The sequence below is a fragment of the Panthera pardus genome, unplaced genomic scaffold (genome assembly GCF_024362965.1).
Source record: "Panthera pardus isolate Hobbes unplaced genomic scaffold, ASM2436296v1 HiC_scaffold_3, whole genome shotgun sequence".
Classification (NCBI taxonomy): Eukaryota; Metazoa; Chordata; class Mammalia; order Carnivora; family Felidae; genus Panthera; species Panthera pardus.
In genome coordinates this window covers 46,781,187-46,798,332 of record NW_026526876.1, presented here as the reverse complement: position 1 = coordinate 46,798,332, position 17,146 = coordinate 46,781,187, and the positions used below count along the sequence as shown (strand labels likewise).

The following is a 17,146-nucleotide window of genomic DNA, read 5'->3' as shown; positions in this document are numbered from 1 at the left end:
TTTTTTTTAATGTTTATTTATTTTTGAGACAGAGAGAGACAGAGCATGAACGGGGGAGGGTCAGAGAGAGGGAGACACAGAACCGGAAACAGGCTCCAGGCTCCGAGCTGTCAGCACAGAGCCCGACGCGGGGCTCGAACTCACAGACCGCGAGATCGTGACCTGAGCCGAAGTCGGCCGCTCAACCGACTGAGCCACCCAGGCGCCCCTTAAAAATTTATTTTGAGAGCTTAAGTGGGAGAGTGTAAGCAGGGCAGGGGCAGAGAGAGAGAGGGAGAAAAAGAGAATCCTAAGCAGGCTCCACACTATCATTACAGAGCCTGACATAGGGCTGGATCTCACAAACTGAACCATGAGATCATGACCTAACAGTCAGACGCTTAACCAACTAAGCCACACAGGTACCCCTGGACCAGACTCTCCAGATGTAAGGCAAACAAATGTACATTGCAGCAACCCTAATCACTCTTACACGCAGTAAAGTTTAAAAACAAAGGCCTTTGGTAAAGGCAATAAAAATAGTGTTAAAGAGCCAATATAAATTTTTTTTTTAATGTTTTTATTTATTTTTGAGACAGAGAGACAGAGCATGAGCAGGGGAGGGGCAGAGAGAGAGGGAGACACAGAATCTGAAACGGGCTCCAGGCCCTGAGCTGTCAGCACAGAGCCTGATGCGGGGCTCGAACTCACGGACTGTGAGATCATGACCTGAGCTAAAGTTGGATGCTTAACTGACTGAGCCACCCAGGCGCCCCTTAAAGAGCTGATATAAAAAAGCTGTTAAACAACATTACTCATTTTAGACAAGTATCACAAGAAAACACTAATTCATTTTAGATATGTATCACTAGAAGCAGAATTTAAACAAACTAAGTCACCATAAATCTGAATATTACAAACAAATTAACGGGGTGCTTGGGTGGCACAGCAGATTAAGCATCCGACTCCTGATTTCAGCTCAGGTCATAATCTCACAGTATGTGAGTTCGAGCCCTGAATGGGTTCTGTGCTGACGGCGTGGAGCCTGCTTGAGATTCTCCTTCTTTCTCTGCCCTTCCCCTGCTCACACTCTCTTGGTCTCTCTCAAAGTAAGTAAACTTAAAAAACAACAACAACAACATCAGAACAACTTTGGGGCAGCTGGTTGTCTCAGTAGGTTAAGCCTCCGAGTTCAGCTCAGGTCTAGATCTCATGGTTTGTGAATGTGAACCCTGCATCAGGCTCTCTGCTGTCAGTGCAGACCCCCTCTTGGGATCATTCGTCCCCCTTTCTCTCTGCCCCTCCCCCACTCGTTCCCCCCCCCCCCTCAAATAAAACATTTTTAAAAATTTTTTAAAAATTCATGCACAGTCCATTAAAGAAAAAAAATTAAAAATTAACAATGAAGGGTAAGACTATTTTGAAATTAGAGGACTAATTAGTAGAGAGACAAAGATCAGTGCTCACTAACAACTTCCAAAGCCAAAACTTACCTTCCCTCCAGCTTGACCCCGTACTGCAAAACAAAATAACGTTGATTCTTCTGCATTTCCTTCCATCTTAAACTGCGCAAAACTAGCCGCGTGTCCTTCAATGGGCTGAGATACTTTCCTATCTACAGAATATAACTGCATAGCTCCCACCACACGATTTTGCTACAAAAGATCAAAGAGAATAAAGTTTGGAGACCCAATGAATCAATAACGCCCAGATTCATCAAGAGGTAAAATAATTAGAGTGTTTTATATCACTTTTGGCAGGATTTATAATTCTTGATAATGTAGTCTCTCAATGTAGATTTGATACCTCTTCATTTAAAATTTGGCTCCAACATTACCTTATTAAAACAATATGAATACTTAAAATGTGCTTCATATACAACCATCTCTTTACACTATCTTAAAAGAATATATATTAGAAAACTCATTCTGCAATAAATAGCCATAATAAGTTCCAAATCATTCACACAGGAACTCAATATCCACTCAAACTGCAAGTAAAACCTAAACCTAAAATCACCTGGTAAGAGTACTCTGAAAACGTATTGTCAGCATAAAGCCATTAAGCTAGCAACCTTTATTTCTTAAAAAATGAAGTCTTTCCAAATAAGTCTCATTCACCAGGACCAAGCATAGACAACCTAATTTCAAAATAAACTGCATTCTGAGCACATTCATTCTCTATACCTTTTATCAAACATCTAGAAAAATGTTACCTGTGCAGATATGCCAGTCAGAAGTAACCACTTTTGCTTTGCATCTGTACGATAATTGATAATCTGGCACCCTGCAAGGCTAGAATGGCGATCAAACATTTTCACTGGCTGAGACTCTCCTTCCATACTCCAATGATAAACTGCATTATCCGTAACAAGAGCAACCGTATTCAAAGAGATCCATTTCCAGAAAGTGACATCATCAGTCATGGTATGGGCCTTCATTTTACTTTTCATTTCAATGTTAAATATCTGAAGAGTTTTCCCAGCTAAAAACAAAATTAAGAATTGTGAGTCATTAAGAAAACAAAGTGCAGGATAAATTATTATATAGCTAGACTAGCGATTTGTAACTTTCAAACAAAATGGTTCTGTTAGGAGACTAATAACCAACTACACAAGTGACACTGCTAGAGCAGCAACCTTTGTAGAGATAGCTAAGACTAAATCCACAATCTATATCTACAGCTGAAGCAAAAACTTTATTATCTCTAACAGACATTTTAAATAGATAGATGACTGCTATACATTTCTAAATCCCAACTGAAAATGAGTCTAAAGAATAGCTCACTTAATAATCATGGAAAACAAGATTGTAGCCTTCAGGCTTTAATTAAGAAGGTTTACTTTATGCATAAATTAAGTTAGTTGCAGGTACACAGAACAAAGCAAATCTGATACAAACACATGGGGGAAAATGTCTACTTTTTAAGAGGCAGTCATCCCCCATCCAATAAAATCTTGTGGAAACTGCTTTTTGAAGGAGGATCAACCTCAACTCAGTCTTACACTACTAGTACATAAAAGAAGTGCATGCTAAAACTGGTTTAAGATACACAGGGAAAGGTGGAGGTGCCGGAGAAAAAGAAGGAAGAAACAAAGGAGGGCAGTTTCAGATGCTGTTAATATACTGGAGATAAGAACAAAATTCAAGCTTTATCCATTTAATACAATGGTAAAAGGATGACATTTGCCTTGAGTGTTAAGAGTTCATTGAGTCAGATGCAAGGGCTTATAATTCTAATTTGAAATCTATCAGTCTGAAAAAGTGATTAGGTCTAAATTAATAGAGGTCAAAGCCCACAGCTATCACTAGGCTCTCTAACCCAGATTAGCCCTTAGAGACTAAGGAAAACTCCATTCCTGAGCCACAGAGAATCTGGCTCTTGAAGAACAAAAATTATAAGGTAGTAGCAAGGGAGGGGTGATGGGATGGGACACAAAACATATAGCTTTGTACCATGACCCTTCTTACCACATATGTAAAAACTTCTTTCATAAAACAAAGAATGCTATTCCCATCCCACACAATATGTAAACCACAACCAGACTTGAACAATTGTTAGTTATAGTCCTGTTTATAAAAAGAAGCCAAGGATTTCCCTTCAGAGGGAAGCAGTATTGGGGAATGACTTATTTTTCTCTGCTACCTTTCCCAATCCCTAATCAGACTTTTATTGTTTTGTTTTGTTTTTTTAACACAAGAGGGGTTGGAGTAAATATATGTAGGGTGATTTGGGAGAAGAGGGTGAGGGTTAACAGCTTAACTCTGTAGTGTAGACATATAGGCACAAATCTATAATGCTATTACAATGCTCTGAAAATCTTTCCAATTTATTCTTTTTATATAACAGGACAATAACTAATACAATCTAATTTAAGATTAACTCACCATCTGCACACATAAGAAAGCATTAAGAAATGTGATAAGATAACAATAACATTAAAAATAGAAAAGAACTGTGAGAAAATTAAAATGATGGCCTTTTAATAGAGAGGTGTGAGAGGTGCTAAGCAGTTGAATCTAAATTCTTTAAGGAGGCTGAAGGGAGCTTAATACCTTAAAGTATAATATGTGTACTGTTTAACAGAAGCAATTGTTTTATAGCTTGCTGCTATAAAACATGCGGTCCTAAGTGAAAGCTGGGACCTTTCCTTAAGATGAGATCAACAACTCCTATCTTGGATATGTTAATGGTGACATAGTTATTTGAATATGCTTGCCCCCAACCCTGCATTTAATCCCTAACCAGTATTACTACTAAATACAAAGTTTAAATAATGTGAAGAAAATCTGTTTAAACACTTCAGCACCTTTAACAACTCACCTAACAAATTTATCAAGAAATTACTAGGAACCTAAAGCCTTCTCCTACTACCAAGAAGAAAAACAATAAAGCAAAGTATAGACAGTTAAATGACTTTAGAGTCAGCCAGCTTGTCACTTAGCCTTCTCATAAACTACTGTTTGAAAGGGCTGGGACGCCTGGGTGGCTCAGTCTGTTAGCATCCAACTTCAGCTCAGGTCATGATCTCACAGTTCGTGAGCTCGAGACCCACATCAAGCTCTATGCTGACAGCGAGGAGCCTGCTTTGGATCCTCTGTTTCCCTCTCTCTCTGCCCCACTTTCTCTTTCTTTCTTTCTCTTTCTCTCTCTCTCTCAAAAATAAACACACATTTGGGGCACCTACGTGGTTCAGTCAGTTAAGCGTCTGACTCTGGATCTCAGCTCAGGTCACAATCTCCCAGTTCATGAGTTTGAGCCCAACACGGGGCTCAAACTCACGAATTTGCTGTCAGTGCAGAGCCTGCTTGGGATTCTCTTTCTCCCTTGCTTTCTGCCCATCCCTGCCCTCTCATGTTCTCTCTCAAATAATTATTAAAATAAAATAATAAGCATTTTTTAAATTAAAAAAAAGGGGGGATCAATTACATTCTCATTCTATAGTTCAAAGGAAAAAAATTAAGATAGTCTCCCAGACAGTATGAGGTTCTTTGAACTGCTTGGACTGATAGGTTGTACAGTTCTGTACTGTGTGACACTAAAAAGTTACTTTGAATAAACTCTAATACGCTTGATTCCAAAGCTTTAACACCCATCTACATATACATATACTTCTAATAATCAGTGTAAATGTAAAACATTTTTCTTAAAAAGTAGGCTTCACACTCAATGTGAGGCTTGCATTTATGACCCTGAGATCAACAGTTGACATGTTCTACTGACTGAGCCAGCCAGGCACCCAATTCAAGACATTTTTAGAACTTGACAATCTAAATGAAACACACACCTGAAGTATAAAAAAGGCACAACATAAATGTTAAGTTTATCTTCGTAACAAAATCTTGCAATGTTTAAGTGCTAATATTAAAGCATATTTTATTTCAGGATATGAATCACTAATTTGTCTTCTATAGATGGACTTATGTACTTAGCACAGTCTTATCACACTGCAGGTACAAAATTTAAATTCATTAAATCTAAAACTTAAAATTTTTCCAAATAGATCTATGCTGAATAGAAAGACATTTCACAGAAACATACCAAGTCATGAAAGTAGTTAAAATCAAATTTAGTAACAGCTTCAAGTTTGCAGATTTAACCAAAATTAATATACAAAAAAAGGTAGATCCTTTTATTGTATTTGAATAAATTATACATAGGGAAGGAAAAAAAGGAAAGAAAACCACCCCACAATCTTTTATACCTTTCAACGCAATTACTTTGCTAGCTGGATTCATGATGGCGCTGTCTGCTGAAATTGGTCTTCGAATTGGATTACTTGGGTCATTCATATCAATGATTACCACCTGGGCCTGCTCTCCTACTTTCTCTCTAATGCAGATGAATTTGTCTGACTCCATAGTTAGGGTACTGAAGCCAATATTTGCTGGGTTTATACCCAGATTCTGGAGCTGGGGAAAAAAACCAAAAACATAATAAGTCATGTTACAAAGTGAATCAGAAAGACTTGATATTCACGTATTGTCATTACCTCATTTAACCATTAATGCTTCAAGGTCAACAGTAACAACTCTGTTATTCATTCAAATGAGGCTATTGATAGCCAAATGATGGACCTTCAGTTCTTCCAACTAATACAGCATTCAACTATTTTATTATAACCTTGTAGTTATAACTAGAGATATGTTAACTTTGTGGTTATAACTAAGAGGCAGAACAAATACATAAAAAGGTAAAGGAAACAGCTACCTTTTGTGGTTCAGGGGATTTGAGGTCATTGACCTTTCTTGGTTTAAGGTCTGTCCTCCCTTACCCCCTTCAATATTTAGCAGTCATTTGCTCACAAGTACTGGACTTTAGGAATCTGAAAATTAACTTCAGCATAAAAAGAGATTTAAAACTTCAGAGTTCTTATGTAAAGGGACTAACAAAAGGAACTAACAAAAGCAGACACGTAAACAATTGGCAATGCTTTGCCAAAAGCGCCAAAACAAAGATATGTAAGAGGGACCTGGTTAAAGGCGGCCCACAGCTAAGGGAATGTGTCCAAGGAAGGTAGAAAAGAGAATGCTCAACAGAAGAACAAATACTAAGATCCAGATATATGACTATGAAAGGCTTGCGGAGCAAAGAATTAAAACTGATAAGCTGAGGGGCGCCTGGGTGGCTCAGTGGGTTAAGCGGCCGACTTTGGCTCAGGTCATGATCTCGCACTCCGTGAGTTCGAGCCCCGCATCGGGCTCTGTGCTGACAGCTCAGAGCCTGGAGCCTGTTTCAGATTCTGTGTCTCCCTCTCTCTGGCCCTCCCCTGTTCATGCTCTGTCTCTCCCTGTCTCAAAAAATAAATAAAACGTTACCAAAAAAAAAATTAAAAAAAAATAAAACTGATGAGCTGAATATATCCCAGTAAGAATCCTGAATGTCTCCAAAGGCAAAGGAAGCTACTTAAGGGTTTTTACAAGGAAAATAATGGAATCAGATTTGCTTTGTATATTAAGAAGATATTAAAGTATTTGCTAAATAAATATAGAGTATAAAGTATTTGCTAAATAAATATACCATCTAAAGATGGTAGGTTTTTGAAAACCACGTAAGTGTGTGAGAAAAAGGCACTTGCTAGAAGGAGATCTCTACCAGAGTGGGTCATTAATATTCTGGTGCCTAAATGTAGTCTAACAGATTAAGTACCGCTACAAAGTTACTGAAGGTTTCATTAGCCTTGGCCAGACTATTTTTTTCCTTTTTTCCAACGGATAATAAATTCACATGGAACAAAATCCAAAGCAAAATTAAAAAGCCCGCACACACACACACACACGTCTTCCTTCTGCCCGTGACCACCCAGATATCCAATTTTCCTCCCCAGAGACCACCATTGTCACTACTCTCTTATGGACTGGCCTGAGCCAAGTTAACTGTATTTTATCTAAATTCTTTTGTCAAATTCTGCTAATCACACTTAATAATAACTAGGCCAGCTTCTGAATAAAATAAAACATAAGATTAAGAGACTACATTTTATTTTCACTTCAACTGACTGCAAGCACAACCAGTTACAAAGTGTAGTTACAATAACTTAGTTACTGAATACCAGGGCAAGGAGTCAAGCAATAGTCTAACTATTAATACAAACATGATAATAAAGTAGAAGATTAACTACCTTTACAAATTCAAGTATATGCTGCAATGCAAGGCAAGTATACAAGCTGATAAATAATTTGTAACAAATTTGGTTAAAATAAAATCTTAGGAATTATTAACTTTCATTTCTTCATGACTTTAACTTTTGTAGTAACTTTTAGGTCCAGAACTAATGAAGGAAGATAAATGAGGACCCCAACCACATACGAAGGGATTGTGGGTGGGCTTCAAAAGGCCTTATACAAAACAAGTTGTCCATCTAGTTTCAAAGATATATACATCTATTTTTCTGAGTGGATGGGTCCTCAGACTCATGTAATTTTCTTTTTATTTATTTATTTTTGAGAGAGAGAGAGAGAGAGAGAGAGAGAGAGAGAGAGAGAGGGAGAGAGGGAGGGAGAGAGGGAGGGAGGGAGAGAAAGAGAGAGCAGAGTAGGGGCAGAGAGAGAGGGAGAAAGAAAATCCCAAGCAGGCTCCACACTGTCATGTGGGGGTCCATCTTATGAGCCATGAGATCACGACCTGAGCTGAAATCAAGAGTCAAATGCTTAACTGACTGAGCCACCCAGGTGGCCCTGTAGGGGAATTTTAACCTGTTAATAGTGAATATTTGACATCAAAGCATACTGGCTCATATGTAATAGTAAATAAATTAATCTTCATTGTAGAAGTATCCACAAAGTTGGACACTTAACCAACTGAGCTACCCAGGCGCCCCTCCATTGTAACCTTTCTAGTAATTGTGGAGAAAAACTTCTAATGGCTTACAGACTACCTAGAACTATATGTGTAAGAGCAACATGTTATCTTCTAAACTATTCTGTAAAAGAAGAATTCTAGGTTTCTAAGTCACTACAGCAAGCATTCACATAAGACAATTTTGAGCTTCAATTGTCACAGCTTAAGTCCTCGAATGTTGAGAAAGAGTAAAAACTAATAGTGTGGGTCAAATAGTAACTAACTGAATCTCAAATTACTCTTCAGAGGTAGGTGCAAGACAACTATAAGAAAAGAAAACTATGAGGAAAGACAGTAGAGGAAGAAAAAAAGAAAGTCGAGAAATCTGTTTCTTACTTCCCAGCTAGGTCCCCAAATAAATGTAGTCAAAAAAGCATGTTGTCAACAGTAAGCACTGACCTCCAACCTCAGGGTTGTTTTATTTGAAGAAAAAGCAGATTTGCTTACAAATGGATGGGGTTCTTGCACTCCTTGCAATCTATGTAATCCTTATATATATTTTTTCTCATTCTTCATTTACACATTCTACCAAGCAAGCTATGCTTATCTTTTCTACCAAGAATGTCCTAGTGCTATTCAAAATAATCCATATGAAAGACATGCTTTATTTAAAAAACAAAGTTAAACAAAAGGCAAGTGTCAAGCTCTCACCAATTCCACGTTTAAACATTTTAAAAAGCATACATAATCAATGCCCATTTATACAACTACATAGGAAACTGCTTCTTCCTACAAAGTCTCTCCCAGTTGTTAAGTGACAGAACTTCAAGTGACATATTCCTATCAGTTCAGAGAAAGTTACATTTGACTCTACTTCTTCAAATAAGATCAGTAAGATTTTTTTCCTTACTAGTGATCCTTTTCCAGTGAGAGTGCTCAGAATACTCACCAATTCTTCCCATATTTTCCCATGACATATTCAAAAGGGAAAGATCCCAAAACACACAGTAATAGGGCAAGTCACCATCATTAACAGTGAATCACTGGGTTCTACTGAAATCAGTATTGCACTACATGCTAACTTGGATGTAAATTAAAAATATATATATAAGTAAATAAAAAAATAAAAGGGTTATACTAGACAACTATGTCTACTAATACCTATATAGATTAAACTTTTAAAATGCAACAATGGGGGTGCACCTGGGTGGCTCAGTTCTTCTAAGCATCCAATCCTTGGTTTTGGCTCAGGCCATGATCTCGCGGTTCTTGAGTTTGAGCCCCGTATGGGACTCTGTGCTGGCAGTGCAGAGCCTGCTTGGGATTTTCTGTGTCTCCTTTCTCTCAGCCCCTCCCCTCCACTTGTGTGCCCAGTCTCTCTCTCTCTCAAAAATAAATAAACTTAAAAAAAAAAAAAGCAACAATGTTTTTTAAAAAGTTTTTATTTATTTTTTTTAGAGAGAGAGAGAGAAAGAGCACATGCAAGCAAGTGGGGGAGAGGGAGAGAAAGAGAATCCCAAGCAGGCTCCACACCCCTCAAAAAAGGTTTTATTTTCAAAACACCACAAGCCATACAAAATTCTTAGTCAATTATAAAGGTCTCATGGTATATGAGCAATCTACCACAGAAACTGTGCAACAAACCACTAATAAACTCAGAGGGCATATGAGTCTCCAAACTTGCAGCAATTTTCAGAGAATACATAATAATATCCAAATTCTGGCTACATTTTTTTATATTCTCAATTGACAAAATGTTGCTACTATTGAACATGGGGATATTCTGTTTTGACATATGCTTGGAAATTTCTAGTAAGAATTTTTTTAACTTCAAAAAACTTATACTTTTTATTATAAATTAAAAAGAACATGGAGTTGGGGCAGTAGCTCAATCGGTTAAGGGTCTGACTCTTGATTTCCGCTCAGGTTGGTGAGATGGAGCCCCCTGTCGGGCTCCACGCTGACAGTGCAGAACCTGCTTGGGATTCTCTCTCTCCCCCTCCTCCACTCTTACTCACTCTAAATAAACTTAAAAATTTTTTTTAATTAAAAATATGGAATCAATAAACTTAGGTCCAAGAAAAGGGGTTACTTATTTTTTTTAATAGTTATATGCATATGGCAAAGTATTCAAACAGTACAAAAGGGTATACTGAGAAGTGACCCACCTATGCTTCCAGTAATACCTCTCTCCCCCCAGCAATTAGAGATGCTTTTCCATCTTAGAGACAACCTAAGTATATGAAAGTATAGATTTCCATCCTTCCTTTAAACAAAGAAAAACAAAAGACTAATTGCACATGCACAAAACCGTACAAAATCAACTTCTCTGAAAACCAACTCAAATGTTGCAATTCGTTTGGTTTCCACACTACATTTTGGGCACTGGTCCATAAATGCATATTGTAGGGCCTGACACTTAAGCCTAGATTAGTTTCCAAAAAGTTAAGTCAATTTATTGTTAATCGGCCAAACCAAAACTCTGGAGAGTCCTGGAGTTACATTTTAGAAATGATACAAAAATGTTTCTTCTTCCTTCTCCTCTCCCTCTCACCCCAATTTGGATTAACATCCCTGGGGGCGGTGGGGGGGGTGGGTGGGGACACTACATTTCTAGTTTTTGTAGTGAGGCATACAGATAGTATTTCAGACCCCCTATTATCTAGAGAACACAGAAGGTTCTTCACTCAACTAGACAATTACTATAAAAATATATAACATTGATTATAAAGTACAAGTGCCATTCAAAATTAGTTCGTTCTGTAGATTCTTCATAAGGACAAAACGTCTGGGTTTTAGTGCCAGTTTTGTCACTTCGATGATCATGGGCTAATCAGTTATCTGTGTACCTGTTTCCTCCTCTGGAACTTCTGAGATAACAGTACCTCCCAGAATTGTGTTTAATGTAGAGCACTTAGAACAATGTCTGACACACAGTAAAGGCTCAATAGATACTTTTAAGAACACACAACTCAAGAGTACTTAGGCTCAAGATTAGCTTTTCTTGTATTTACATTTATCTACTTAATTCAGCTGTCCTACAGGTTGGATGCAACTCTGGGTGTGAATATCTTTTGACTACTGATAATAGATTAGAGGTCTCTGGGTGCTAAACTTACTCAGACACTGTGAAATGCCATTTTTTTCCTTTTTAAAGAATAGGAAATTACACTCAACAAATTTTCAATTCTGTTCTTTAATTTGCCTAAACTTAGGTAGAAACCAAAATCTTCAATACCATGTAACATGGAACCATGTAACATTTTCAAAGTAAGTAACCCTATTTTATTTTAATTCCTTTTTTAGGTGCACCATGGAACACTGCTAAAGCTTTCTAACAAACTTGGCAAATATGCTCTACCACCTTTGCTGAGGGAGCAAGTTGAGAAAGCTAATGCAAACAGATGGCATAAGGTCAGTACCATCAAAAATTCTCTTTAGCTTAAAGAGCTCAATACTAAAAAAAAAAAAACAAAAAAACAACCAGAAGTTAAAATGTAAAGCAAGCATAGAATTTCACTCTTCAATGTGCAGAAAAGCTTAGGCCACCTGGTTAAAAAACACACACCCACCTCTATACTACACCTTTCCAAAACCAGAGTTTCCCAATGTTTCCTAATCATCCCATGCCACATAATTCCAAGTCAATTCATCCAACTAAATTTAAGTTCTTCAAATAAAAGAACTTTCTTAAAGAGTGAAAGCCTCTTCCATCTTTGCTCTTCAATATGTCTAACTAATGTTATAGAGGCAAGAATGATCTTACAGAAAGACAGCATTTCTTTTATAATATGTATACTATTAATTACTTTTCAGGACAATTATAAATTAAAAGAGGTTCATGAAATCAGGAGTCCACACTAGTATAAATAAAAAAATAATAATTAACAAAAAATGAAAAACTGTTCCTTATAGGGGCACCTGTGTGGCTCAGTTGGTTAAGTGTCCGACTTCGGCTCAGGTCATGATCTCGCGGTTTGTGTGTTCAAGCCCCGCGTTGGGCTCTGTGCTGACAGCTCAGAGCCTGGAGCCTGCTTCAGATTCTGTGTCTTTTGGTCTCTCGGCCCCTCCCCTGCTCATGTTCTGTCTCTCTCTGTCTCTCAATAATAAATAAACATTAAAAAAAAAAATTAAAAAAAAAAAAAAAGAAAAAAGAAAAACTGTTCCTTATAAAGAAAGCAAACTTAAAAATGGTGAAAGACCAGGGCACCTAGGTGGCTCAGTCCGTTAAGCATCTGGCTTCAGCTCAGGCGATGATCTCGCAGTTTGTGAGTTTGAGCCCCACACTGGGCTCTGTCTAACAGCTCAGAGCCTGGAGCCTGCTTCAGATTCGGTGTCTCTTCCTCTCTCTGTCCCTCCCATGCTCATGCTCTGTCTCTGTCTCTCAATAATAAATAAAAGTTAAAAAAAAAAAATTCTCAAAAAGTGGTGAAAGACCAATCAATAGAATTTTTAAACAGTCACTCTTTTGCAAGTATCACAATAATTGATTCAGAGAAGAATCATCAATGGATACTAAAATTAATAGATGAAATTTTGAGGAATGACATATTTACATAGTTTCACGGTATTTCCTAAGACACTTGGGGAAAAGAGATTCAGAGTGAAGAAACCTGTCAGACACAACCTTCATCAAACAATCAAAGTTAATACCACCAGCAAAGGGTCAAATCAACAGTATGTTTCCTGATATGATGAAGTACAAAGAAGACATTACTTCTGTGGTATTCTTGCTGAAAGTACATAACATGGACTAATCACAAGGACCCATTTTTGAGGAATCAAAATTGAGGAACATTAACAAAACAAGTGATGTATACTTTTTCAGAAATATCTATGTTTTAAAATACAGAGTTCCAGTCTGGCTCTGGGCTGACAACATAGAGCCTGCTTGGGATTCTCTCTTTCCTTCTCTGCCTACCACCTCCCACTAGTGTTCTCCCCCTGCCCCTCTCTCTTTCTCTCAAAAAAATGAACTTAAGAAAAATAAATAAGGGCGCCTGGATGGCTCAATTTGTTGAGTGTGCAACTCATGATTTTCACTCAGGTCATGATCTCAAGGTTTGAGGAATACAGCCCTGTGTCAGGCTCTGCACCGACAGCACAAAACCTGCTCAGGATTCTCTCTCTCCCTTGCACTTTCTCTCAAAATAAATTAAAAATATTTTTTCTTATTTTCTAAAGACGTATACTGAAGTATTTAGGAAAGGTCATGATGGCTTGAATCTCTTTAAAATGTTTAAAACAAAAGAAACACATATAGCAAAATATTAAAAATCTAGATGACTGGGTATAGGGCTCTCCCCAGTTCTTATATGAAAGCTTCCTATTTTTTTCAAGTTTTTAAAAAGGGATTAATTTCTATTCTCTTACAAGGTTACAGAAATTGAAAATTAAATGTATAAGGATCAGATTTTTATTAGGCAATTTACCTGTAGGGCAGGAAGGAACAATACAACTTTCAAAAGGTAAAGATGAAAATCAAACCAAAGAATGATGTAATTCAAGTTAGTTATACTCTAAAGGAGTTGTCCAATCAGAACGAAGATTTGTCACACTGTCCAAGACCGAAACGACTGGTCACGTGCAGCTATTCAATTTTAAGTATATAGAATTTAATATTCAGCTCTCCAGTCACACTACGCACATTTCGAGTACTCAACAGCTACATGTGACTACTATTGGAAGGCACAAAATATACATTTCCATCGTTGCACAGTCTAATGAAGGGCAATGTTTTCAGACGTTTTTCCTGAGAGTCCAACAAGGAGAAAAAGGATAACTTAAAATTAAACTCTGGCAAAATAGGAAGGACAATTGGTAAAGTTATACAAGAATTTCAAACAAGACAAAGAGACGGAGGAAAAAGTAGAACCTTCAAGTTTTAAAGTCCAGATAGCTTGCAGGAGGCTTGAGAGAAAAAAATCTGCAAAGTTCAACACTAGCAGAAGTGAGAACCCAAGGGAAGAACTCCTCAATCTAGGTGCTCTTTCCCCTCAAGAAATCACTACACTTTCAAACAGCAAAGGCCCAGGGTTACAAAGGATTAAGAATGTGCAGATATAATAAGATGTAATTTCTTCAAAAAACAGGAGAAAAGAGGGGCCTGTCTCTATGCTTGCTAAACTGCCACTGCCTCAATTTCTAAGATATTCATCAATATCATAAAGCTTTTGGAGAAAGATACACAACTGTATGATGAATCTCTAATTTAAAAAATAAGTGTGGAAAAGATTGTATTAAAATCAGAGATATGATAAAAAATTTTTTTATTTTTATTTATTTTGAGAAAGAGACAATATGGGCAGGCACAGAGAGTGAGGGAGAGCCAGAATCCCAGGCAGGCTCCCTGCAATCAGCACAAAGCCCAACACAGGGCTCGATCTCAAGAACCTTGAGATCATGACCTGAACCAAGAGCAAGAGTTGGGACGCTTAACCAACTGAGCCACCCAGGCACCCCTAAAAAAAAAAAATTTTTTTTTGAACTTCAGCAGTATTAGATTCAGAAATCTATGTTGAAGACTCATCAGTTTTTAATGACTTAAAAGCTTTGTTTTTCCTGTCTTGATTCTGGAACTATACTTGATTTGACTGTAAACATGGCAACAGAAAAGAGAAAGTGTTCATTCATGCTTGAGCAAAGCATGCCTAGGTGCTACGTGGAGGGTTAAAGTGATTTAGCACACATCAAGCACTTAAAACAGTGCAAGGCCACATAAGCACTCCCTATTTCATGGATTTATTTTACAGTACCTACTCTGGGACTGTGACATCATGATATATACTTTTTCAAAACAGAATGGCTCTGATGTCATCCTACTAACATTACATAGTCAAACCTATGGTAGGCCAATTTGCTTTACTCAAAACACATTACTAAACACAGCTTAGAAAACCCTTTATATATATGGCAGGAATCAGGAACCCAGTGATGGTTAGTACCTTATTAGAATACATTAGTGATTAAACTGTGAAAATAGTGTTAAAAGGACTGAATGGACTATGGCTGTACGCAATCCAATAATATGCATTTATTATAAAAGGCAGAAAATGCTAGAAGACAATACAACCAGGTAAAACCATGCACTTTCTTTTCTTACGTTTATTTTTGAGAGAAAGAGAGAAGGAGAGAGTGCACACGGGAGCAAGCAAGGAGACGCAGAGGGGGAGAGAATCCCAAGCAGGCTCTGCACTGACAGAGAGCCTGAGCAGAGAGCCTGACGTGGGGCTCAATCCCACGAACTGCAAGACCGTGACCTGAGCCAAAATCAAGAGTCAAATGCTTAACCAACTGAGCCACCCAGGCACCCCCATGCTATTCTTCAATGCCCAATTCTTGGACTAAAGAGGAAGACTCTGTTAGCACAGTCTCCATCACACAGCAACCAATCACAATTGTTTGTGCCTACAAACATCATATAATTAAAGAAATATTCATCTTGCTTTGAGCCTACTAATTTCAACCGACAGTTGTTACATTTGATCAATAGGAACATTCACTGCAAACAGCCTTCTTTATAAGCATACTCAGGGAGTTTGCTTCCTAATGACTGGTAAACTCAGAAGAGAACTCATTTACCGCTGTATCAGCTGAAAATCAAAATACATTAAAACTTGTGTTTATGACAGCATTACTAAAAACATGTCTCATAATTAGTGCTTAGCTTTACACTTTCCAGATCCTTCCTCCTGGTTTCATCTGAAGAGTTACAACGGAAAGGAAGTACGTACAAGCTAGTATATTTCAGATGAGTCTATTTTGTAGGTACTCTATGTATTGTCCTATTTCAGTTACCTTTTCTGTAAATGAATTCTGTATCTTGATAAAGACTTACTAGTAGTAAGTGTTACCACTAGAGAGTTAAGAAGTCAACAATTTGAGAAAGACCTGCTGATACCTGGATATCACTCAATGCTGTTATTTTTTTCCAATGTAGTTACTTTGAAGTTAAGTGCCTGAAGATTTGGTTAACTTCCTATCCCAAGTATTCCACTCAGCATAATTTCCTTTAAAAACCCCTAAACATCCTCTACCTTCACTAATATCAATCACAGTGGAAAAAAAAAAATGCTGACACCAGTCACTTCACTGAGCCCTTGAAACTAGCCATGAAACTAGCAGAATGTCAAATAAAAACTGCAGTTTGTCTTCTACAGGAAATGAAGACAAATGCTGAGAATGCAGCATTCCTTTAGTTCTTCCATCAACAGGATACTGGCCATTGTTTTGTGTACTCCACACATTTCAAGCAAGAAGTAAAAATGCTTTTAACTCTTGCTGACCCTTTGTTTCCACTCCATGTTAGCCTTTCAGGCAATCATAGTCTCTTAGGAGAATTTGACTCTGGTCACTCACTCCAAAATTAAGTACTATATTCAAGAAGGAACCACAGTTGGACTGTAAGACTATTAGTTTTGGTAAATTATCAGGAAACTCAAAAAGAATTTTTCCCACTTGTAGCCAACTACTGACTGGAAAATTTTAAAACCTTAAATTTGACTCACTCTTAAAAAACAGTCCAATAATTAGATGAAATTCTACACCTCGATTCTGATCAAACTACAGGGGAATACTGGGAATTTTTAAGTCTCAAATCTTGCAGATTCTCCAAGGTCATGTCCTTTTCTGCATAAATGTCATTCAGCTGGCACAGAACAAGTGAATGCTACCAAAATCATAACTCATTATAGGTATGTATGTTATGTGTGTTAGGGGAAGCGGGGGGGGGGCGGGGGGGGTCGTAGACTTTATCCAAACACTCTTTTCGAAGTACTAGAAATGAGGCTTACTTTGAGGGTCCAAGATTATAAAACTTAGAGCTGACCTAACCTAAAAATCTTCAAAGGATGATGTGAATGTCCCTAGGCAGACACCACAGGCTTGG

At 37.6% G+C, this 17,146-nt stretch overlaps 1 protein-coding gene across 2 annotated transcripts in view; it reads right to left on the bottom strand.

Annotated features, from left to right (window-relative positions):
* The window catches only part of CLTC (clathrin heavy chain), a 65,606-nt gene that overhangs the window by 35,714 nt on the left and 12,746 nt on the right, over nucleotides 1–17,146 (bottom strand). For both annotated transcript variants that reach the window (XM_019431068.2, XM_053893467.1), the window contains exons 2-4: nucleotides 5,684–5,891; nucleotides 2,195–2,463; nucleotides 1,473–1,634 (exon numbers count right to left, since the gene is read on the bottom strand). In XM_019431068.2, coding sequence (XP_019286613.1) covers nucleotides 1,473–1,634; nucleotides 2,195–2,463; nucleotides 5,684–5,891 — 639 coding nt within the window. The remainder of the gene's footprint in view (nucleotides 1–1,472; nucleotides 1,635–2,194; nucleotides 2,464–5,683; nucleotides 5,892–17,146) is intronic.